The sequence below is a fragment of the Apteryx mantelli genome, chromosome 6, assembly GCF_036417845.1.
Source record: "Apteryx mantelli isolate bAptMan1 chromosome 6, bAptMan1.hap1, whole genome shotgun sequence".
Lineage (NCBI taxonomy): Eukaryota > Metazoa > Chordata > Aves > Apterygiformes > Apterygidae > Apteryx > Apteryx mantelli.
In genome coordinates this window covers 24,411,259-24,434,917 of record NC_089983.1, presented here as the reverse complement: position 1 = coordinate 24,434,917, position 23,659 = coordinate 24,411,259, and the positions used below count along the sequence as shown (strand labels likewise).

The following is a 23,659-nucleotide window of genomic DNA, read 5'->3' as shown; positions in this document are numbered from 1 at the left end:
GTGATAGCACACAGATGTTACTGAAGCATGAGAAGGTCTGGAACTGAGCAATGCACGAGTGAAATCCTCCTCCTGTGTTCTTGGGAGGAAATGAATGAGTTCCAGGCTGATCGATACTCCTAGATTCATGGATTATTCATTCTTCTGTTCATGTAAACAAAACTCAGGAGCTATATTGATCTTCTGCTTTGAATAGCCTCTTTCTTCCTTTTCTTCATATCAGCTTTTTTTAACTGCTTCCTTTACTGGCTATATTTTTGTTGCTAAAACCAAAAAAATTTCTAGATCCAAATCCTTCTCTTTCTGTGACACTAAACAATTAAACAAACTCCTGCATTGTAAAAATTGCTGTTTTTCAGAATGTCAAGTAATTGTGTAATTTCTAGCTGTAATTTTGCAGAAATCTAACATGCATTAAAGGAAAATATTCTGCACCAAATAATGTCCCTTGAATACTAGGCTATAAACATGTCACAAATTTAAAGCAATTACTTTGCATCAGTGTAATGCTCATGACAGAAAAGAACAGGAAAGCAGACATTTACAGAAAATCAGACAACACTTTTGGAAATAATGAATGTAAAGGGAAGTAATTTTATTTGAAAAGTGTTCATTTTCTTGTTTCCAAACAAATAGTAGTATAAATCAGCATTCATTATAGTGCTGTTAGAGAATAATGTATTTCTGAAATGAAGTGGAACTGCAGTGACTGAGGGCTGCCCAAAATAATTTACTTGCCTTAAAACTGTGCAATTGAAAATGTCACTGGAAATCTGGCAAGCCAGGGACTGCTGGGTTACTTCACTCTAAATATTTTACAAAATGAGATTGCAGTTATGTAACAACAAACTGCATTGGCTGCTACATATGAGACCTTCCGAACATCTGTGTTGGGCATTGCTCCATCTTGAGATGGAAGGATTCCTGCCTGCCAGACAAAACTGGCAAGAAAGTTGGGAATCATCCTGATTATAATAATCTTGCTTTGAAGAATAGATTTAGGATTTACAGTATATTGTTTAAATCTGATATCATGTGCAAATGTAGCATTTCATCTGTTCAACTAGAAAACTTTATCGTAGCTCATTTCTAGTAACTTTGTGGTGCTGAGCTCAAATAGGCATATTAAACTACTCTCTGTGCAATGTTTGTACTCATTAAACACAAGTTCCTACATTTTTTTCTCATCTGGCTAGTCCTGGACATCAGGTTAATGAGATTTGCCTCTCTTTTATAAAGCAGAAGGTTTCAAAGCACAGGTGACGAAGATACTGGTGGTTGGCTCTGAGGAATGCAACAAGTAATACAGTGCTGCTGCTTTTCCTTATTCTTCACTGTAAAATCAAATTAAAAGCAACCGAAAATAAATGATAATTGTTGTGTTGTGGCAGGGATGCTTAGTCTTCTCCACTGGCAACAGTGGCAGTCCCCGTATTTTCCTTTTGATTCACAGCTGCAAATTCAAAGAGAACAATAAAGATCTGTTAGCCGCTCTCTGCAGCAAGATGTGGTCTGTGCATTATATGAAGATTTATATGAATAGCTGTGTTTAATTATTTTGGTTATGGTCCTTATATACTTAGTTACTTGTATAAACAATAATATTTACTCTGCTATTTGTATATATTTTTATATTCTCTGATTGTTTCTGCTGTCACTTGTTGCCTGTGTAATCTCTTCTTCAGTGGACATAACGAAACTTAACTGTCCTCAAAATTTAATTGGTGTTTTTCATTGAGGAAGAACTCACCCTTCTCACAGAACTACAATTGCAATTGATTGTTACTGTGCTACATGTGGAAATGAAATAGTTTATTTCATGCCAAAGAGATACCGTTGATGTGTTGTGGCAGAATTCGCACAAAATGATAATGTGGGAAATAGCAACATTTCAACAGGGAACAAAATGCAAGTCTAAACAGGCAAAATGTGGTTATCTTTGCTCAAGCCCATAGTAAAAATGCTTATTATTTTATAAAATATGAATAAAACTTCTCCGGAAAATAGGAAGACATTTTTAGATATACTTTGCTTAAAAATGGCATTTCCTTCAAGATCACTTCTGAGATTATGTAGTTTGTATTTGTACCAGACTTTAGAGATACAAAGTTTTACAGTATGATCATATGTAAAAACAGCTATAGTGGTTTAGGATGGTTTTGCTCCATAAATGTTCATTAGCAAGCCCATTAGCTGAGACCCAGTAACTGATCTTGTGAACAGTTATAGTTTATTACAAGCACTCATGTAATAACTTACTTCACCTCACTTGAGAAGCTAATTACAAAAAGCTAAGGTGTGATAATGAATATGTTAGGAACAGTAATCTCTTATGTGTAATGGTTTGCTTCAGAAGTAAATGTATGACAGTGCCTATGTCATGATATATATACTCAGTGTCTCTTATCTTGGTAGAAAATGTAATCTGGTTAGGAACACTTTGAATCTCTATAGGTAAAAACTGTATTAGCACCTTTTCTTTCCTGGCTTTTTATAGTTCCCAGTCATTTCTAGGTTGAACAGAGAAATTAGTCTACAAACCAGTAATAAGAAAAGGAAGAGAGGAGGGAAAGGAAGAGAGGTGTACTGGCCCAGAAGACAAACTTCTTATGCACTTCTGTTATGCTTGGTAGTACTTGATGCACTTTGAGCCAACTGAAGCATGATGCTGATATTTTATATAACCAGTTTAACGATTAATCATTCTTTGCTTAATGTGTATTTTAAAAAGTAATGTTGAATAATAAGTGCTCACCTTCTTTATTTTTTCTTCAGAGTGTTCATATTTTGGAGCGGAAGGCTTCTTCGGGAAGTACAGACCTTTCTTTAAGCAAGCAGTTCCTTGAAACGGACCCTATTTCTCTATCTAAGGTAAGCAAAAGCATCGACAGTCCTCTTAGAATTTTACGAAACTACCCACAAGAAAAGTCACTAAGACTTAAAAACTGTCGCCGAGACCTTCAGAGATCACCTTTCACTGTATTTTTATATGACCAGAAGAAACTTCTTAGCAAATAAGTGTAATTTCACATAAAGAAGACTTCATTTTAAAATACGTCAAATAAAAAAGTAAGACTGTTACTGAAAAGGTGAGGATGCTGTGGTGGAATATTTGGCAGAAAAGAAAAAATACTGAAGTATCTTTAAGTTCTGGTTTGCAGGATTTAACACTGAAACAAAACTGGAAAACAAATTCAGCATGAAACATTATGTTCACCAGGTAAAATGAAATGGTTTATTCTGTTTTCTTAGGAAAAAATTTGCAGAAAAAAGACTATGTTCACAAACCTGTTGGTGGTGACTCCATTATTCCCAGTACCTGGCATGTATGCAGAACCTGGGGTTGTGAGTTATGCGTGTGTTCCCCTGGTCATGCTGCTTCATGTAGAGCTGTTTCTCACGTAATATGTAGTTATTTACAGAAGTCCTAAAGTACTAAAGCCTTGCTTGACAATTGTCATTGGATGAGGACTCTTAAGGCACTTCACTTTCATTCTGGTACTCTGCTGTTTCTGGCTGCCCTTGCAGTAGAAGTGTAGTGGCATAAGATTACATTTGCGCAGCGTATCTCACCACACCATTTTTGGAGTGGAGCGAACTGCAGTAAGATTGCTAGGTGGTTTGAATACAGCTTGTCACACTCGTGCGGCAGAAAACCGGTATCCATATTGCACTGAATAATTACTCATTTTGTCCTCTTGTATCTGGCCATTTGTTTAAATGAATAGCTGTATGAGACTGAGATTTCTGGTTGAAAAGTAATCGATACTGGTGCAAGCTTGTAGATAAAAGACTTAATGCTTGTAGCTGATCTTCTAAAGGAGAAATCAGTGTGGTGAGGAATCAGTTGGTGTAGTTAAGGAGAGAGTTTCTCTGCTTGCCCCAGGGGGCTCATAGTTTAATTTCGCCCCCTCAAGTGCCAAGTGCTGCTTCTCAGAGAAAAAATCATGTATAAGTGCTTCCCTCTACACTAATGGAAATAAAATATCCAAGCGAACCACAGCGAAATCAGAACATGTTTCAAAGAGCATGGCTTTTACAGGCAACAAGAGAAAGCACTGTAAAAGTTCCAGTTTACACTAATGCAGGGAAAACTAAATTGGGTAAACATTTTTATCAGAATTCACTGTGGTATGTATTAGCTGGACTAGTGCTTTTCATCTTTGTCAGATTAGCAACTCCTTACTGAGATTTATAAACAAATTTAAAATGTGCTGTTACTTTTAAAATCTCATTTTTACAATATTAATGTTAACATTATCACAGCTGTGTAATTTTTTTGGAAGTGTGTTATGACAGGCTGACAGTGCTTGGCTTTGAACAGTGTTGTGGGGGATGGAGGAAGACAGTTTTTCTGCCTCTTAAAGTGTTTGATGCTTTATGACTTTGTTCCTCCCCCAATGGCTTTTTGTAACATCTCTGAGAGTTGTGACAGTCCAGCTGAGAAAATGCAAATTTAGAGCTGTGTAGGATACTATTAGTACTACCTTAATACTATGTTAATGAGCAAGCAATATGTGATTCTTAAATTAGTACTGAATGTTGCTGATTACAGTAATAGCAAGAGGACATAAAGTAACAACTCTCATGGTTTTCATTTTTAAAAATTTTGTTCTGTAGATGTTCACTATGGTGTAGTGTAAGTCTGGCTTGGGTCATACAAGTCATCTTGCATAATAAGCGGTATGTACATGGAACATGCTTTAATTGGCTCTTGGACAGGCTTACAACTGGTTGTATCTGAAATGATATATTTGATATCTCTAGAGAGAAAATTATTTAGCTTTCCTATATACATTTCTCTTAATACAGTGAAGCTTAATGACAGGAAAGTTAAAAGAAGATGCATTTCCTTTTACAGATTTCTAAAAGCACAATTAGCCTGGGAAACTCTGTGTCATAAAATGCCATTGAAGACAAGTGCTGGCTGTTCTTTTGTTCATCTGTCTTTTTTTTAAAACAGACCTCTTAAAACAAAAGACCTCTTTTGTTTGTCTATTTTTAAGGAAAAATTAGAATATCCAGAATCTGTGTAGATTATACTCTAAAGATCAGGAAAGTTTCAAAGATGCACAAGTTTCTATGATCAGGGAATGCCACAAAGTGCACTGTTAATGCATACTCACATATTTAGCAGTAAGGTGTCTTTCTCATTTCATCTCACAATCCCATTTTTTTTCTAAGGAATACTCTGTATAAAGGTACATTTTTAACGTGCAGATTCTACCTCTACCTCATTTGCAATGTCTCTTCAGTCTTTTTAGTTCTTATGATAAGGAACTTCTAGATAGATTGTACAAGTGGTCAGAATCAGAGCAGCAGTTTGCATTTTTACCACCAGTTGCAGATCTGAGCCTTTTGTGTGCTGAGCTCAGCCAGAATTTGATCCAATTTTTGCATATTTGGATATATTAATTTCATTGGAACACAGTCCTTGTTCTGAGCAAAATGTACAAGCCTTCAGATTGTCATCCAACTATATAGCCGCACTTTCCTAAAGACTTCAGCTTTGGTATAGTTACCTAATAGGGGTTAGGTTTCCAAAAATGCTCATATTCATTAGGTATCAGTGAGATAGAGCCAGACATAATACAACGACCCTTTGGTACCTCTCAACAGGCTAATTTAAAAGTCTAGCCTTCCCTTACTCTTCCTTTTGCACTGGAGAATTTGTGCTACATAAAATGCAATTTTGTATCATATGTATGCAGAATTAATCAATGTGTTTTCATGCTTTTTCATCAGGAACCTGACAGCTGGGAAATCATAGAGGGCCTGAAAATAGGCCAGACCAATGTCCAGAAGCCAGACAAACATGAAGGTTTCATGCTGAAAAAGAGAAAATGGCCTTTAAAAGGTTGGCACAAGGTAAATGTCTCATAAAACAGTCAAAGTATTATGACTGTTTTATGAGTTTGGAATTTTTGTGTAGGGCAAATTAGAATGACTGTCAAAATAATGCCCAGGATTTCTGTGTATGACTTTTTCTTTGAATTGCATAAAGAATTAGTTTGCACACACAGCTTTATAGCTTCTAAATTTCAGTGCCTTCTGCATAATGTTATATTCAAAGTTCTGTTGGAGGAGGTAGATAATGCAGCAGATGCATCATGGCTTGAAAGGTTTAACCAATATCTCTTTTCCTTTAATTCTTTTCAATATATTTGTTGTAACAAAATGTAGCTGTGTAGTATAAGGCTGAATTGAGTTTACATTAAAGTGAACCATGCTTCATGATAAAAGAGAAGAACTAAGGGGCTTTAACATGGAAACCATGTATTCTCACTGGAGGGCTTCTTCTCTGAAATTATTTTCCCTTTTAGGTGTGCTTTTGGAGCAATTTTGCTCAGCTTTATTCCTGTATTTGGTTTATCTTTCTGTTTGTAATCCTTTGTGTGGACACTGCAGTGGGACCATGCACGAGATAAATAACAGCTTTGCTGTTATTAAATTAGATGTCTTAGTGAAAAAACAACCCCAAATCTCCTGTTTCTATTCAGTTAGTTTGAAGACATTTCTCCTTGCAGCTACCTTTTAGCAACTCTAAAACTGGTGTCCATCAATTCTTTTCTCTGTATTTTATACCATAGTAATTACAGGGTATTTTTTTTCTTTTAGCAACAAGATGTGGTACTGATGGTGATCCATTTTTTTGCGGCTCAGGGTACTTGAAGCAGGATCATTTTCTTGGACAAAATGCATTTTGCTACAAAGAGTGGTTATATAGTTGTATAACATGGCTTTTTTTCTGGGAAAGCATTAACTTTCTTTTTTTGCTAAACACTGTGGGACTTAGGTCTGAGTCCAATTGCAGTCCATATTAGTGTAAATTATATATTTTTTCTAATTCCTCTCTCCTTTGTGAATGTTATACTAACTGGTTAGCAGTGTATAATTTTCTCCCACCTGTCACCCTGTTTCTGCACCCTTTGTCTACCATAGGTGTTTTTGTTTTACTGAAATACAATTTATTGTCTCAGCAACCACATACATACACACTACTAGTTTTTAATATGAATAAAAGATTCACAATTCAGCCTCTGTCTCTGTCCTGCCTTACAGGATTTATAAATCTAAGGATTTGTGCTGAACTTGGGTTCAGAAACTGTGGATCTATTAATGTTTTCCAGGTACTGCCTACATATGCTGCAGTTTCTGTAACAATGCTTGATGCTGAGAGCTCTAGTGAAGAATTCCAGAAGCAGTAATTGTAGCACATGCCATATTAGTAATCTGCTAGCAAAGCCTTAACATCTTCTGTCTATTGAAAGTTGCATGTTATATTCTGAAGGTTCTGAAAGTGCTTTAATAGCATACCATTTATCATGTGTACCACTTACAGATCAGTTTACCATTTTCTGAAATGCAGTATGCTTTGGAATGAAATGCTTCAGCCATTTCTCTGCAGCATTCAATGTCACATAGTAATTAGAATGGGAAATGTGGAAACAGTATTTTCTCATGTGTGAGAAATTTAGAGAGGAAGAGCAATGTGAAATTAATATCATGCTCTTATGAGGTCATTAATGACCATACCTAGTCAAAAACTCCTGTTGTTTTGACATCTTATTCAAGAAGTTATGTCTCCAGCAAAGCACTGTTTTCTCACTCTGTGTGAGATATTGGTGCCATCTGTTGTGTCACTGACATCATTTCCAAAAGCATCTCCAAGAGGTATTTTCAGAGATCTGCCATCTGAATATTGACTCTGCTCATTATGTCGATTTAACAAGGTCACACCATGGGAACATTGTCATTCCCTTCCATGTCAGATAGCTTAGAGTTTAGGATAATATTTCGTTGTCTGTGTTCTAGAGTCTTAACATATATTAGTGCTTTAGGTAATATCCTAAAAGTATGACCCAGCCTATACCACTGGCTAGCAGCCAAGACATAAGCCCTCCAGTGACCTGGGTATCTTGCTGGGAATGCTATATTATTTGCATTTGTACTAATATCTGTATTGGCTAGATTAAAGCCAGAAGAAAAAGTATAATCAGCATGAATTACAGTCTCTCCTTTACTTCACTGTGCAGATGTCTGCTGTGAGGCACAAAGTTTTGGATGGTAGCACAATGTCTCACAGCCTGCATCTCTTTCCATCTGGGGATCAAGGAGACCACAAGAAAGGTCCATGTGGGTCTTCCTTTTGGGATGTGGAACTTACACTAGTAAAAACATTTCAGTTTCTGAATAAGGAAGGTAAGATATTAGTTTGAAGTGTGACCGACTTGTGTGTCAAGAAAAACAAAAAGAAAATGAAGAAACAGACATAACTCTTTCAGCCTATAGTGTCATTCCTACAGACCTTACTGGACTGTCTAGAAAGCGGAAAAGTACCTTCAATACTGAGGTTTAAGTCAAACCTGGAATATAATGGTGGAAAAGGAGGATCTAGTTTCTCTTGCTTAGAAGATAATTGTTGTCAAAAAAGAAGAAAGAAAATTATTCAGTACTGTGTTTATGCACTCTTTCTCGCCCACAAACATTCCTTAATTGCTGTGGAGTAATTATTGTCTTTTGCAGATTAATTATTGTACACAGTTTAAATTACATCTGCTCATTAAGAAAGAAATCCTTCTTTTTCTTTCAGAGGTTTTTTGTCCTGGATAATGGAATGTTAAAGTATTCAAAGTCACCAATTGATGTAAGTAAAGCTGAAGGCCATTTTAAAATTTGTATTGGAAGTCAGCCTGCCAGGGTGATTAAATCTCATTCTCACACTATGCATGCTTACGACAGCACATGTGAAAGTTGTTGATGAATTCAGAACAGGGAGTGCTACTTCTTGGGCAGATCCTTTTATATACCATCATGAATTGAGCCTTATAAATGAGGGCAGTGGCTAGCTAAGGATGGCTGGGACACCTGCCTACCTTTTAATCATCCTTTCATCAGCTTATGCTGATGAGGTTAGTTTTGATTTGTGCAGGATCCTACATTATTCACTGACATCCCCAAGCAAAAAGCTATGGAGAAAAGTAGGCTTATAGTTGATGCATGAAGGCTTGCAAAAGATGCCATGCAAGCAAACCCAGCCTTCCTTAATTCATTTCAAGCTAGGAGTTCTAGGCCTGAACCTCTCCTGAACACAAAAGAAACTGCTGAGTGAAAATTTGAAGTTACTGAGAAAAATGCAGGCTCAGAAACCTGCATTTAGTTATAAGGCATTATATTAAGACTGTGGAAGAACTGGCATTATTAAGTCTCTAAGGAGAAAATCCTGCTCACATGATTCATACCAGTGTCTCCATTTAAATCAGCCATGAAGAAACTATAATTACAGTTATCAGGACATTGCCCTGTGTTTATTAGTTATCTATCTGCCACAGGAGATATATTTAACTTTTTGAGCATGTTTTTTGGTTGACTGTTCTAGTAGATCTAAAACTAAAGCATAATGGCTGATAAGTTAGTCCTAAAGTTGTGCTTATGGTGTTGAGACTTCCTCTTAAAACCCCTCTTTAATTAAGATTCAACAAACTTATGTTTTTGCAAACTTATGCATTTGTATATAAACATTTATTTTGCATGTGTTTTGTATATATACACATGCATTTACAGGTACTCACATATATGTATATATTTATATTATACAAATAATTTTAAGTTCATTTTACATGTTAATGAAGCCTGTATCTTGCTTTTTTTTTCAGTTTGATATAGAGAAGACAGACTCCCGCTTCTGAGTTAACCAATATAGTTGTTATTAGGCAAAATTCTGCTTTCAGATTAACTTTGTATTTCTGTTATGACTATCTTCTGTCATTGAGAGATTTGTATGTGGAAAGCATGTAAGGTTTTGGTTTAGTTATATCCTCAGGAATTCTACTTTTTCTCACTTCTATGCAAATTAAAAACTACATTAATTTTACTTAATTTAGATGCTTAGGTTTACTTAATTAAGGTGCTTGACAGATTGGCTTGACTCTGTATTTTACCTCATCAATTCTGGTGTCAGTCAAAGCCGATCATTCTAAGGTAGGTGGATAGGATAGAGAAGTGATTACAATATACTGAAGAGATAGATATAAAGGGTAGCATTAAATTGGTTAGATTAGATAACACTAATCATGGAGCTGTAGCAGCAGAGAGCTGAGTATCACCTAATTTTCCATGCTTCTCACTTACCTGTAGTTCTGTGGTGGTGTGAGCCACACGCTTTTTCTTTGGAGATGGTTCTGGAGCGAACACTTCTTGCAAGAGATTTTCTCTGTCTATAAACAAGTCTTTAGTCTTACTACAGTTTTTTATCTGGCTTTGTGTTAAAATGTTCCTAAAATGGGAAACCATTTCAACACCAAGTATTCTTCTGTTAAAAATAAGGAAGAAGTGCATGATATTACCAATCTCTTACCCAGCTTTTTGATTTCAGATTCAGAAGGGCAAAGTACATGGGAGCATCGATGTTGGTTTATCGGTTATGTCTATTAAAAAGAAGGCTCGTAGGATAGATCTTGACACAGAAGAGCACATCTATCATCTGAAGGTAAAATTGGTGCAAATATTTATTCTTCTCTCTTCAGCTATAGTGGAAATAAATAAATAAAAAAAAAGCTGTAAAAGATGTGGGGAAAAATAGTATTTTTATGAGTGCCTTCTTGATGTCGAATTTCTTTTTAGGTGAAGTCCCAGGATTCATTTGATGCCTGGGTTTCAAAACTACGCCACCACCGGCTGTACCGTCAAAATGAGATTGTGAGATCTCCAAGAGATGCCAGCTTTCATATATTTCCTTCAGCCTCTACTACGGAGTCTTCACCAGCTGCCAATGCGTTAGATGGAAAGGTAGGTAGGGTCCCTTCTTTGGCAACTCATGCCCAGCAACTGTTCTCGTGGGCAGTTCTGGGGGGTGGTTCTTGTAATGCCAAGAGGGAAAAGTTTCCGCTGTGGAAACCAGTGGTCAGCAAAAATCTGGGGGTATGCAGCTCAAAGACTCTAATTCAGCCTGACTGCAGCCTTCATTAATGGGCTGCTGTAGAGATCCTGCAAAGAATTCACCATCTCTGGAATGATTTGCACTTCCTTTTGCCATCAGGGATTAATCTGGCTCTTTACTGTTTGATAATACTCTTCCTCCTAACAACAGCTTTTCTAACTGATGGTTAGCAGATACAGTTTCTCTGAGATCCCTGGTTTGGTTCTCCAACACGCTGTTCAGGAAAACCTGCATCTTGGGGACTATACAGTCAAGTTCACTGATGTCACTGAAGTCACAATGCATAATACTTTTTTTTATTCCAAAGTAGCATGATAATTACACTGACTGAGCAAAACATGGAACAGTAAATTTAAACATTTTATTATGCCTTAGGTACAACAAAATAGCTACCCATGGCAGTCTCCTATACCATGCAGTAATAGCCTTCCTGCAACCTGCACTACTGGTCAGAGTAAAGTAGCGGCTTGGTTGCAGGACTCTGAAGAAATGGACAGATGTGCAGAAGGTTAGTCTTCACCTTTTCATGCCTTGCTCTTTCAGCAACATTTCTTGTTGATAGAAAATAAGAAGCAGCCAGTAAAGTGGTTAAATTACATCTTGACATGTACATGCAGTAGCAGCTTGGGTAATTAGATGGTAACATCTAAAATTATTCATTTTGCAAATGTAACAAAAAAAAAAAAAAGCAAAAAAGTCTGAACTGAAGCATCTAGTGTATTTTTGTTTTATATCTTCTAGATCTTGCTCACTGTCAGTCAAACCTTGTGGAACTCAGTAAACTTCTTCAAAATTTAGAAATACTACAGAGAACTCAGTCAGCACCAAACTTCACAGACATGCAGGTAAATATGCTTGACTATAAATAATCACCTTGAAACATTTGCTCTTTGTGTTAAAGGAAATACAGAGGTGTTGTCTCTTAAGTCAGAATGATTTTCTAAAATCTTAGTCATTCTTAGATGAAAGGTTTAATTTGATAAATAATAAAGAAATTGTGTTAATTAAAGATTACTTATTTGAATTAAATAGGACTACTCACATGGTTGTCATTTGCAAAAGCAGGACTAAGAACTGTTAAAAACAAATACATGTACACATTGAAATTTTATTTAAGATGTTTGTATTGTGCTGAGTAAGATACCATTTTAAGTTTTCAAGGAATGGAGACCCAAACACTCAAAAATGAAGCACCTTGCATATTATTAAAAAAAAAAAAAAAAAAAAAAGAAGCACAGTCACAAATGTCCCAAGGCTTGGACTGTTTCCCAAGTCAGGGTAAGTTTTGTTGCTGACCACAGGAAAAGCAATAGCAAATCCTAAATGCTTTCTTCCTTTTTCACTCAGCCGTTGGGTGTGCAGATCTCCCAGTGGTGTTGATGTATTTGAAAGCTTGATTCCAATGAAGTAGTGAGATCTATCATTGATTTCAGGAAGAGGTGAACATTACATTTCTCTGAGTAATAACAGAATAGAAATCTATGAAGATTTCAAGATCTATTCCTAAATATTTTTCACTCATAAAAAAAAATATACAATAGCTTTGTTAAATAGGTTAAATATACCATCAGGTTATATAAATGTATGGATAGCTACAGCCAGTGATTGTTGTAGTCGTGGGCACTGGCAATGGCATTCTCTTCCTTACTGTCTAATTTGTAAATGTCTAACACTACAATTCTTTACTAACTTGGTGTACTGTCTGTGTTGCTTGTGTCAACTTAATAGTACTTGTCGCTTTTAACTATTTGTGTAATGTAGGCTAACTGTGTAGATATTTCAAAGAAAGACAAGCGGGTCACAAGACGATGGAGAACAAAAAGTGTCAGCAAAGATGCAAAAATTCAACTTCAGGTACTGAACGCACGATGTTTTCCTTTTCACTGTACTTTTAGATTAACTTTTAAGCATGAACCAATATGTTAGCTGAAAGCAGGAAGTCACTGTGCTGTCCCTTGTGTTCCTGATGATGTGAATTAAATCCCAGCTGGCTGTTTAAAACCTAGATGAGATAGTGAGAAATGTATTGATTTTACTTTCATTCATATGAAAACATTGCCATCTAGGGAAAGGAGAGGCTGAATACTAGTCAATTAAGGTGCAAGGAAGGCAATATGCATGCAGCACACACACCATCTTAAACTTGCCAAGAAGAGCAGTTGAGCAGGTGACATCAAGCTAAACATAGAAAACATGAACGAAATACTAAACTTACCAGTCGTCTTTATCAAGATCTATACATAGGAATTTTGCCCATGAGAAGTTTTGTCAAAAGCCTTCTCTTATGGAAAAGGCCTTTGTGGGAACAAACTGAATAAACCAAAGAATAATTTCTCCCATCTTGCCTTATAGTTGAGAAGTAAAATCACAATAATAAACATACTATACTTGCAGCACTGCTAGATCCAGTGTGTCTTATTGTGTTTTGTCAGAAGTAATTGTGTGTTTTGAGACGTAATCCAAAAAATAACGTCCCCCTTTCTTTTTCTAATCGAGAAACTGATAATGAAGACTATATTCAACAGATTTCAGGAGCTAACAATTGCAAAAACACTGACTGCTGCAGAATAAATAAATGTCAGCAACTTTTGATCTGTTTAAATTCCTTGAAATTCATGTGAACTTTCAAAGCCTTTAATATGTTCCTTAGAGACACAATAAGGAGTTTCTGTGACTCATTTAAGATTGACAGTCTTAAGGAAAGCAGAAATCGTAGTTGCATTAGCTTTCTCGTTGCAGCTGTTGAAGGTGATTTTTCTTTCTACCAGTTATACTAGATAAATGACAACAGGTTGAACAATGAAGCATCTGTTAGGATTAAAAAGCTTATTAACAATGGAATTTTGGTGATTGATGTCATGTCCTATTACCTGCGTTTGAAGGATCACTGTGTTTCCGTGCTGCTGAATAGCACAGGGGAATAAAAATATCAGGAAAATGGATGCAAGTACTCTGTGTCTGTGAAGAGACACAATCAGCACTGCATGTTCTTTCATACATGGTGGTCTCAGGGAAACTCTTCTCCAAAAAATTGTGTAGAATTGTTGGGTTCTGGGACATGAAGAAGAATCATGAAAGCAGTCAGTATATGATTGTTTAGGGTGGGTTATGAGGAATTATAAGTGGTTTCTGTGTCGCCTGCGCCTTGCCAGTGTGAGGATGATCTGTGCTTCCTGTGAGAGACTTTGTGTCTGATTCTGGCACCTGATCCTTATACTGCAGTTTGCAGGTTAGCAGGCGCTGTGCCCCAGCTCCCAAAATTCTCAAGTATGGTCTGGTTTACAGGTTCCCCTGAGACAGTTTGTGCACATAGCACTGCTTTATATGGGTCTGTTACTTCTGGGGAGATAATGAACTCTGCTTGACCTGGGCAAGCATTGACTCCCGACAAGCTTAAAGCTGGAAATGTAAAAGCTTATCTTATTAGAGCAAAGCATTAAATTATTAATGACCAATTTAGAAATTAATTTGCAGGGGAAGAACAGAAACAGTAAAATTATTCTAAATCATACAGAAGACTAAGACTGCTTTTTGGCGGCTTACCAGATGTCTTACCTGGTTTGATGGGCTTAACACACTGTTTCTTCTTCCAAGGGCTGTCTTTTCCTGAGAATGTGCTAAAGCTATGATCTGTGGAAGATAGCTTCACTCTGACTCATTAGTTTACTCTTAACTTGCTCATGTTGCTGTTGCACTAAAATGTGGATTACCTCCCATTCCTACATGCTTTTCTACACTTACAATCCCATTTTATTCTTATATTAGCCATTCGTTCTAGCTTCATTGGTCTTCGTTATAGGACATTGTTTTCAAGACTATTCCAACTCTTTACAAATTACATACCACGACGTTCACTGCTGGGAATCACTTTTTCTAATTTGTCTTTGTTTCTTCATGGAGACTACACATGATTTACTATTAAATGGTTGACAGATTTGGTACCAAGAGAACTTCCACTGTACTTTTCCTTTCTGCCTGCCTCCACACATCTTACAAGTTTTAGGGGATAATGCTGTCATACTAACATTAACTTCCAGCTAGTTGCACTATTATTTCCATTTGAAATGCACTTGCATCTTTTTTTTTTAAGAAAGTGCAATGGTTAACTACCATCAGGGGAGCTTCTAATAGTATGACTTTGAAAGCCATCCTTCCAGAAAGCATGAAAACCAGGGAGCTGTATACCCTGTTCATGGGTAATGGGGAAAGATGCTGTAATTTTTGCTAGCTCTGTACCCCACTGCAAAGATGCAAGGAGAGAGTTCTCCCATCTGTACTGTAATCATTACCTCTTTTTGTTTATAACATTGCTTTTGTTGCATTCTTGCTAACACATTTCTGGAATATGAATGCTAGGTGTGTAATGTATTAAAATATACTTTTTTTTTTTTTCATGCGAGGACAAGTCTGGCTTCTTGATTTGTTTCGTACAAGTGCATGTTTACCCAGGAGGTATCCGTTCTGTATGCACTTAACTTTGCTCACACAACTAATCCCAGTGACTAGAATGCAGTTAGTCCCCTGAGTAAAATAAAGCCTGTGCATATGTGTTTGCAGGTCTTGGTGTTTGGTATTGCAGAATTAACAGCTTAATTTTCAGACCTTTACTCAAGAGAATACTACTCAGACTGCTTCTCTGAACAAGGATTACTTTTATGAAGGAGGTTTATTTTGTTTTTATAAGGCCTATTTAAAGTCTTATGAAAATGGTCTGCAACAACAGGTTAGTTGACCTGTATTATTTCATTTTACTAAAGATACTTTTGTACAAAAACTGAGAAGGGGTGTTTTTGTTTTTTTTTTTTTTACTTTGGGTAAAAGATGGATTTGTCATTCTTCTGATAGTCTAAAGATCTTCAGAAGAAGAAAAAATTAAAATACTTAATAGCAACAAAATGAAGTAACATTGATTTGGTTTCCCTCAAAGTGCAGAGCAGTGAAGTTGAGACTGATTGAAAGAAAGAATAAAAAAGAACTTGTTTAATAGGAGAACTGCTCAAAACAGAGCAACCTGAAACGTCAGCTTGTTCTACTGAGGCATTTCGCTCAGAATGAAACCAGACCGAAAGACTGCTTTATCACCCTTGCCCTTAAATTACTGTTTCTATATTTATATATTACTAATCAGAACTCATAGGTTATTACTTCACTTTATATTATGGTTTTGGGGTTCTGCGGAGCTTGTTGTTCCAATTTCAGTAGTATGTATACCTGCATTCAGAATCTTATACATTATGAATGACACATGCGAGAGCGCGCACACACATAAACGCACGCGTGTGTGCTTATCTCTCTTTCTGTGTAAGTATATATATATATATCTCCCCATTAATTAAAGTATATTTCTCCAGACTTATTCACAGGATAGACATACTTCCGTAGAGTATAAAGAGCTTTACATTGATCATATGATGCAGTCTCTGTTTCAACAGAGTTTGTAATGTCTGTGTTAAAGGCTATATGCATGTTTTTAATGTGAGGATTTTACAAAACCATTACAAAGCAAGGCTTCTATTACTGTGATCATCAGACACCCTTCCATGGTCTTTAGCACTGCCAGTAGCATCAAGCAGAGGGTGGAAGGTATGGCCATGCTCAGATTCATGCACCCTGCCAGCTGGCATGTTAGAGGCTCAGGGAGCACGAGACTTTGGTTAATTACTGGACTACAGTATCCCATTGGAGCATGGTGGTCATGTCTCCAGTCTATCCCATTGTTATTTATATAGTGCCCAGGCTGCTTTTAGAATAAGTACAAATGTATGTGAATTTAAAAGCACTGAAGTGGCTAAGAATGAAGGTATATAAGGGAAGAAAAATGTAAAGGAATGGAAAACAGTTTTCTGTAAGCAGAAATATAGCTTTACTAGTCTTACAAAAATCTTTAAATGGCTTTCAAATAATGACATTTTGGTCAGACATTACATAGAAGGATTTTGTGATAGGTGTGGAGCTCCTCTGCATTAGAAAGTACTTGCTTGACTTTGATGTACCACGATGAATTTTCTTAAAAGTAAAATAAAAGTTAAATTGAGCAAGATCTGGCCACAGGTGAGGCATGCCAAAATGGAAGCATTTGTTGGAATACTTGGTCTTCGTTTCTGCTGCTTTACCTGAGTTTTTGCATTGCTTTGGAAGCCAAGCATTCAATAATATAGAAAGGGAGTAATTGGATCCTATGGGACTCAAAAGACTGGTATGCAGAGAAAATGGGCAAATAAGCCCAGAAATGGACTTCAAATTGCTAGAGTTCAAATTGCACAGAAATGTTTACATAAGCAAGCTCCCTGTAACATACCCACTGAAAAGTTTTACCATGGAGATGCATAAATCTTTCATAACCGCAGTTCAAGCACTTCCACTAATGCGATGCAATCTCTTTCAGAATTCCTATTCTAGATGGTCAAGTGACCCCCAAAATGAGCTTTGATTTTGTGTTTTCTGCCATGCCCATAGCATCCTTTTGTTTTTATATTCCATAATTGCCTTATGACTCTGAACAGCAATGTTAATAGATTGGTTGTTTTGTTTTGTTTTGTTTTGTTTTTAGCCTTAGTGAGTGCATCGCAGTCCAAGTCATCTGGAGATAATTTTAGCGAAGTAACTAGCTATTTAAATCTCTGGCATACACAGATGAGAACATGTGATATATTCTCAGAATGTGTAGGCCATAAGAGTTTAAAAAAAAAAAAAAAAAAAAACACTGAAAGACTCTCCCTCTCCCTTTTCTGATCACCTTTCATCCTCCTATGTCCCATCACCCCTTCCCTTCTCTTTTTCTACTTCCTTTTCTTCTTGCATTCACTGTCAGGAAGGGCCGGCGCCGAAGGGCCAGTTCAGCACAACACGACGCCGGCAGAGACTAGCAGCTGCAGTGGCTACAACAGTGAGTGGATTTAAAATCAAGGGATAGCTCTAAAGATGGGAAGCTTTTTAACTTGAGTGTGTAATAAGTTACTGAAAATGCTACTTGCACTTTATGGAGGTGTCCATGTTACCCACTTTCATCTGAGTTAATTAGAAGTGATGTGGTCAGCCCTGACCCAAATGAACCTCACAGATTTGGGTCTGAGCTTGTTTACATGGTACATGTCCCTCCTCCTTTATGCAAGTGGAAGTGACATTAGACTCAGGCCCTGCACTATTTCAAAGCATCTTTGGTATACTCTGTGTACTACACAAAATAAAATAAACCACCAAATTCTGTTAAAAGATTCTCATGACAGTCTATAGCAAGACAGCAGAACCAAGGAGGTTTGTTACAAATCCATCACGAAATTTCCTGATTTCCTTTTAGTAATATAAGGTTAGCTTCTTCATTTAAAACACCTTCTGTTTACATTCCATAATCCCAAAAAGTCATATTACTACCACTAGTATCTATATTTCATTTTGTTAGTTCTCAGAGTCCTTGACACAAAATCTGGAGCTACAGAATTGTGCTAAATGGGAGGGGGGAGCATTGTCTGTGAAATCAAATTTGCATTATTAGGGTATCTTCTGCTGAAGCTTTTCATGAAAGCACATCTTAGCAATGCAAAATATGGACATCAGTATTAATCTATCAACTGACTAGTACAACAGCTAGATAGAGAAGACAAAAACATATAGGGAAAAAAAGAACTCTGTGCAGCTAAAGATTAAAGTGAGCTTTACCCATACCCGGGCCTACCCAGCCCAAGCAGTGAACATCTTCACCAGACAAAAGTGTTCCAGGGTCTCAGAACATGCTGCACCAGCTCATAGCTAAAATCCCCTAGATCAGACATAGCTGCTGCCTAAGCCTGAGTATCGTGACCTCCTGCTAGCTGAACCACAAGCCTCAGTTGCTGTTAGGGTCTCTGAAAAAGCATGAGAGAAATCAATGCTTCTCCCATTCCCAAATTAACTCATCTAAACCTAATCCCCCATAATCAGTTCATGCTGAATGCTGTGCTCGATAATTAATTGATATTCTGACCTCATCAATTTGCCTGGCTTGCAGAGAAGTCAGCCCGCTGCTCAGTTTACATGGCTGAGCAGTGTCCGTGGGAGACTCTAATCAGAAGTTTCAGCAGTAGTGAAACAGCACTGGCAAGAGCTGCAGCAAGGGGCAGTAAAGCAGAGCAAATATGCCTGACCTTGGATGGCAAAGCAGCCAGTATAGAAGAGAAATGGGAGATGCCCAGGGATTAGCTGAGTTGTCCCCTTCAGCTGAAAAAAGCTGCTAGGGTGTGTGAGGACCAGAGGAGTGGGGTCCTGGAGGAGGGCTGGAAGGAGTGCAGGAGGGACTGGAGGTACCAAAATGACTCTCTGTACTACAGCAGTAGCCGGTTCTTCCTGGCTGATTTAGCAAAGTGCTTGTCTCTCCTAAACAGTGAACCTGTATGTACAGACTGAGGAATACAGAATTACACCAGGTACATGCACAGCAGAAAGAGGAGATTCTCCTTACAACCCACTGCACTGGGAATGTTCTGTTCCTAAATGAAACTTAATTCTGAAGAAGCTAATGGATGAGTGGGTATTTCAGCCCCTGAAGTAAAACAGAAAGAACAAGGTACATCTAAAGTAATGTCTAGAAGAGTGAGAGGTGGGGGGAAAAAAAACAAAGCTAAACAAAAAAAAACCATTAAGGGATGAATCAAGAAGCTAATGATTTAAAAAATCAGTTAAGTAATAAAGTCAGTATCAAGTCACCATGGGTATAGAGAAAAAGCACAGCAGTGAAAGGAACTAAAGGGGAAGAAAACTGGAGGTTGTGTTTCTTAGACTATTGGTTATTCCAGTGAATGAAAGAGGTTGTTCAATGTGGATTTTTTTCATCTGTTGTGGAAAGTAATGTGGAGATTTTCTTAAAAGATGCAGATGGGGAGAGTTCATGTCCATCAATATTTTCGGTTCTTGTGTAGCTCTCTAAAGCAATCAGTAAAGCAGCTACTTCTCTCTGTCATGTGAATATATATTTCTTGCGATCAGTGTGACAGTATTTGTAGAACATACAAACACTGTTTCTAGGACATACTTTAAAATGTTATTTTTCCAATAACCTCACTGCAGAAACATTACATGGTTTTAAGGGAAGTGTCTCTCTGCATTGCTTTTCAGCCTGGCCAGCTGAGGTACAAGGCAGAAATGATAGATTTAGACCAGGTCTCTCCAGCTAGGTTCCTCGAGAAGTACCTTTAGCAGCCCATGCGTGGGCAGCCTGCCCGCAGCACTGCCAGCCCTGCCCCTCGCCATCCAGCCTGCGCGTGGCATAGTGCTGGAGGGCAGGTGTCTTTCCTGCCTTCCAGGTGGACTTGAGGATTGGGGGGGGTGCTGGATGGCAAAGCCTAGGAAAACGGGGTCTTTTATGTTCTGAGTTGATAGTCACCTGGAGCAGTTGTGCCTTTGTAGAGCTCTGAATCAGAAAAAGCTGGGAACTTGCTCTCTGATTTAAAGAATTGAAAGGTTTTGTAAAAGAAACTTGAAATTAACCTATTTAAAAATATAAGTTTTTTTTTTTTTTTTTTTTTTTTTGCGGGGGGGGGCGGGTGGCAGTTGAGAGAGACAGTCTGATACCACCAAAGAACCCAACAGGACAAATGTCCAGTATGAATGGAAAGGATTTATTCTATACCCCTGTTAATAAAGTCGTCTTGATATGAATCTAAAATGAGGTCCAGTGAAAAAATATCTATTTTGTTGGCATATTTATAAATCAAAACACATGAGAGAAAAGAATAAATGTTGCAATGGATAGGTGCCATAAAGCTATTAATTTATGTGCTATACATATCTGGAAGTTGAGGAAGAAGAGGGTGGAAAAGGCTGCTTTAGAGAGTGTGCTGAAGAGTGGAATGAGATGTGATGAACTGATCAAAGAGGTTTTTGAGGATTCCATCAGAGAGTCAGAAACCTAAAACGTATACTGATGAGAGAAATTTTACAGGGAGTGATTGACAGAACCATTCCCTGATGCAATGAAATAACAAGGGATCAATTTATAATAGTGGCAGTAACGTCTGTTATCTTACCTGTTGATAAAATTCTTAGTAATATGACTTTTTATATTATCTGCTGCTTTTTGTCTTGCCTCAGAAAATCTATATTTTGGCCCCATTTTTCATATTTGGATAATTTACATTGGGCTGCAGTGTGAAAATTTTTATCATGAGATAAACTAGATTGAATAAGTTCAATGTGTTTAGCCGTGTTTCATATATAAGTACCAAAATACAGTTCTGCATGCCTTACCTTTGCATTTAGTTTTGAAAATTGGGTTCTTGGCCTAATTTTTATACAAATGTGTGTAAATGGTAAAATGAAAATGAAATAAAATATATGCAAATGCATGCGCAAATGCATGCAAACACGCACACAGATGCGCACACACGCTAGCATATATCATGTGTATATAAAAGCGGTATCCGTGCATTGCATATAGGTAATTTTTCAATGCACATTATATATATAAATTATAAATATTCATGTATATTTTTACTGTATGTGAAAAGTGTAGGAGAAGGAAGTGGAAATAGTAATAAATACTGTATTTTATTAAGTTATATCATTTTGCATTAATTTATGGTTCATGTAACCTTAAATGAAAATAAAGCAGAGGTTTTCTTTTTGTTTAGTTAAAAAGAATATATGAAGCATGTATGCTTTTTCCCTCTTACATAGTTGCCAGTAGTGAATTTTAAGTCAAGGTTTATCAGTAGTTTTGAAACTCTTCAGTAATATCTTTGGGAATATTGTATCCTATTTCCAGATCTGTGGAGGAACTTACATATTTCAAATGTTGATATTGTAACAAATGAATCGTAGTGTATGTACTCTCTAATGTCAAAGTATAAAGTAGTATGTGTCATGGTTCAATTTTCCAGCCTTCTTTTAAGCATTAGGCAATGCTACATTTTTGTTTATGTTAGAATTGAAATGCTCTCATTAGCTCTTAGCCCTGTTTTTAGGCCTTTTTTTGTCTGTTTCAGTGTAAATTTTCAGGAAGCACAAGGAACTCTGCATCAATGGTGCTGAGATTCAGGAGAGTAAAAAGTTACATGTTCTTTCTTACTGTTTTTTTCACATTGTGAAGCAGGCTTTTATTTTTTTTCTATTTTCAGAAGAAATTTGTATTTTGTTTCCACAGGGTATACTGTCAAAGGCTGGTTGCAAGTTATACATTATTATTTTTTGCTTCTCACTGTAGGTCCCTTTCAGTGCTACAATGTCACCCGTTCGGCTGCATTCATCCAACCCCAACCTTTGTGCAGACATTGAATTTCAGACGCCCCCAAGTCATGTAACTGACCCCCTGGAGTGCTCTACTGAGTACATCAAGCTGCAAGAAGAATTTTGCCTGATGGCACAAAAAGGTAATTGTGAATGTCCAATCTTTCCTTCATTGGGCTTCTCTGTTATGCTTCTTTATTGCTTTCACTTAGTTATGGCCAGGACGTTTTTCTGGACAATATTGTATGAGAATTTTTAACTGTTTGAGTGGTTTACATAAAGACCACATATGCATCATCCTTGATATATTTTCTATGGATGTGGTGAATATAAAGAAATAGGTAAACTCTGTTCCATAAGAGTTTTGGTTTTGGTTTTTGTTTTTTTTTTTTTTTTACAAATCTTCTGAACTTCTTCTTGCATCTTGTAAGAATTTGGTTGAATTTGCAAACCTTTTATTTCTTAATAGAATGTTTTTATTACTCCCCAAAGATAAATCAGAACGTCACTGCAGTGTATAGTCTTGTACAATTTTTTGTGCAATTTGTTTTCCACACTAGTGGAAAGAACAGAAGGAGTGCTTACTACTAGAATGTGCTTCAGAACTGTCGTCGTATTGCCATCAAATGAATGGTCCTATAGACTGAAAAATGCTATTTTAAGTGTTTGTTAACAGTTTGCTATCTGTTATGTAATATGGGAAGAAACATGCCACTCACCTATTTCTTACAAATCACCCGAAAGCCTGTTTAAAGATCAAAGTAATCCTCTCTATTAGTGCAATATTAAGTCTTAGAAAAATGGATGTATTTATTACTCTGTTTGAAGAGAAAAAAACAATGAACAAATGAATTTGATTTATAAGGAAAAAGACAACTTTGAACACGGGTTTTCCAAATATGTACCTTTCCATATGATCAGTGCATGCAAACACTGAATATACCGTATGCACATTACAAACTCAAGCAGTACATGTTTGTACTGGATTTGGGCACAGATTACCTGAAGTTCAGATCTTTGTTTCAAATTTCTGTAATTGTAGGATGGAAATCTCACTCTCAGTCTTTACTGCTCAAATATTGCAATAGATGTAACTCTGCAGTCCTGTTGCTGAGAAAATACCTTTTTTCTTTTTCTTTTTGCCTAGTGCATTCTCTTTTGAAGTCTGCCTTTAACAGCATAGCTATAGAGAAGGAGAAGCTTAAGCAGATTGTTTCAGAACAAGATCTTACAGGCCACAATGCACAGATAGCACACCTCAGACAATCCCTCTCTCAGGTATGTTCTTGCTTTGATTTTAAGCACATTTGGAACTGCCTAGCTTGCCGGGTGCAGTTCCTTTTGTATTTTGGCCATTTCCTGAGGTGGAAAAGCCAAGAAAAAGCCAAATTCTGCAACCAGAACTACCCTGACGTATGTTTCATTATGGATATGAGAGCATGTGTCTAACTTCAGTGCCTGCAGAGGTGAAGGATATCATTTGTTTGTGTAAGTGTATATTCATTATGGTTATCCAGGGTAAAG

At 36.9% G+C, this 23,659-nt stretch overlaps 1 protein-coding gene across 1 annotated transcript in view; it reads left to right on the top strand.

The window, feature by feature from the left end:
* OSBPL6 (oxysterol binding protein like 6) overlaps nucleotides 1-23,659 on the top strand; it is a 51,952-nt gene that overhangs the window by 10,604 nt on the left and 17,689 nt on the right. The window contains exons 2-12 of the mRNA XM_013960633.2: nucleotides 2,776-2,871; nucleotides 5,746-5,868; nucleotides 8,594-8,647; nucleotides 10,376-10,489; nucleotides 10,624-10,788; nucleotides 11,315-11,447; nucleotides 11,681-11,784; nucleotides 12,701-12,793; nucleotides 17,751-17,825; nucleotides 22,113-22,278; nucleotides 23,283-23,413. Coding sequence (XP_013816087.1) covers nucleotides 2,776-2,871; nucleotides 5,746-5,868; nucleotides 8,594-8,647; nucleotides 10,376-10,489; nucleotides 10,624-10,788; nucleotides 11,315-11,447; nucleotides 11,681-11,784; nucleotides 12,701-12,793; nucleotides 17,751-17,825; nucleotides 22,113-22,278; nucleotides 23,283-23,413 — 1,254 coding nt within the window. The remainder of the gene's footprint in view (nucleotides 1-2,775; nucleotides 2,872-5,745; nucleotides 5,869-8,593; nucleotides 8,648-10,375; nucleotides 10,490-10,623; nucleotides 10,789-11,314; nucleotides 11,448-11,680; nucleotides 11,785-12,700; nucleotides 12,794-17,750; nucleotides 17,826-22,112; nucleotides 22,279-23,282; nucleotides 23,414-23,659) is intronic.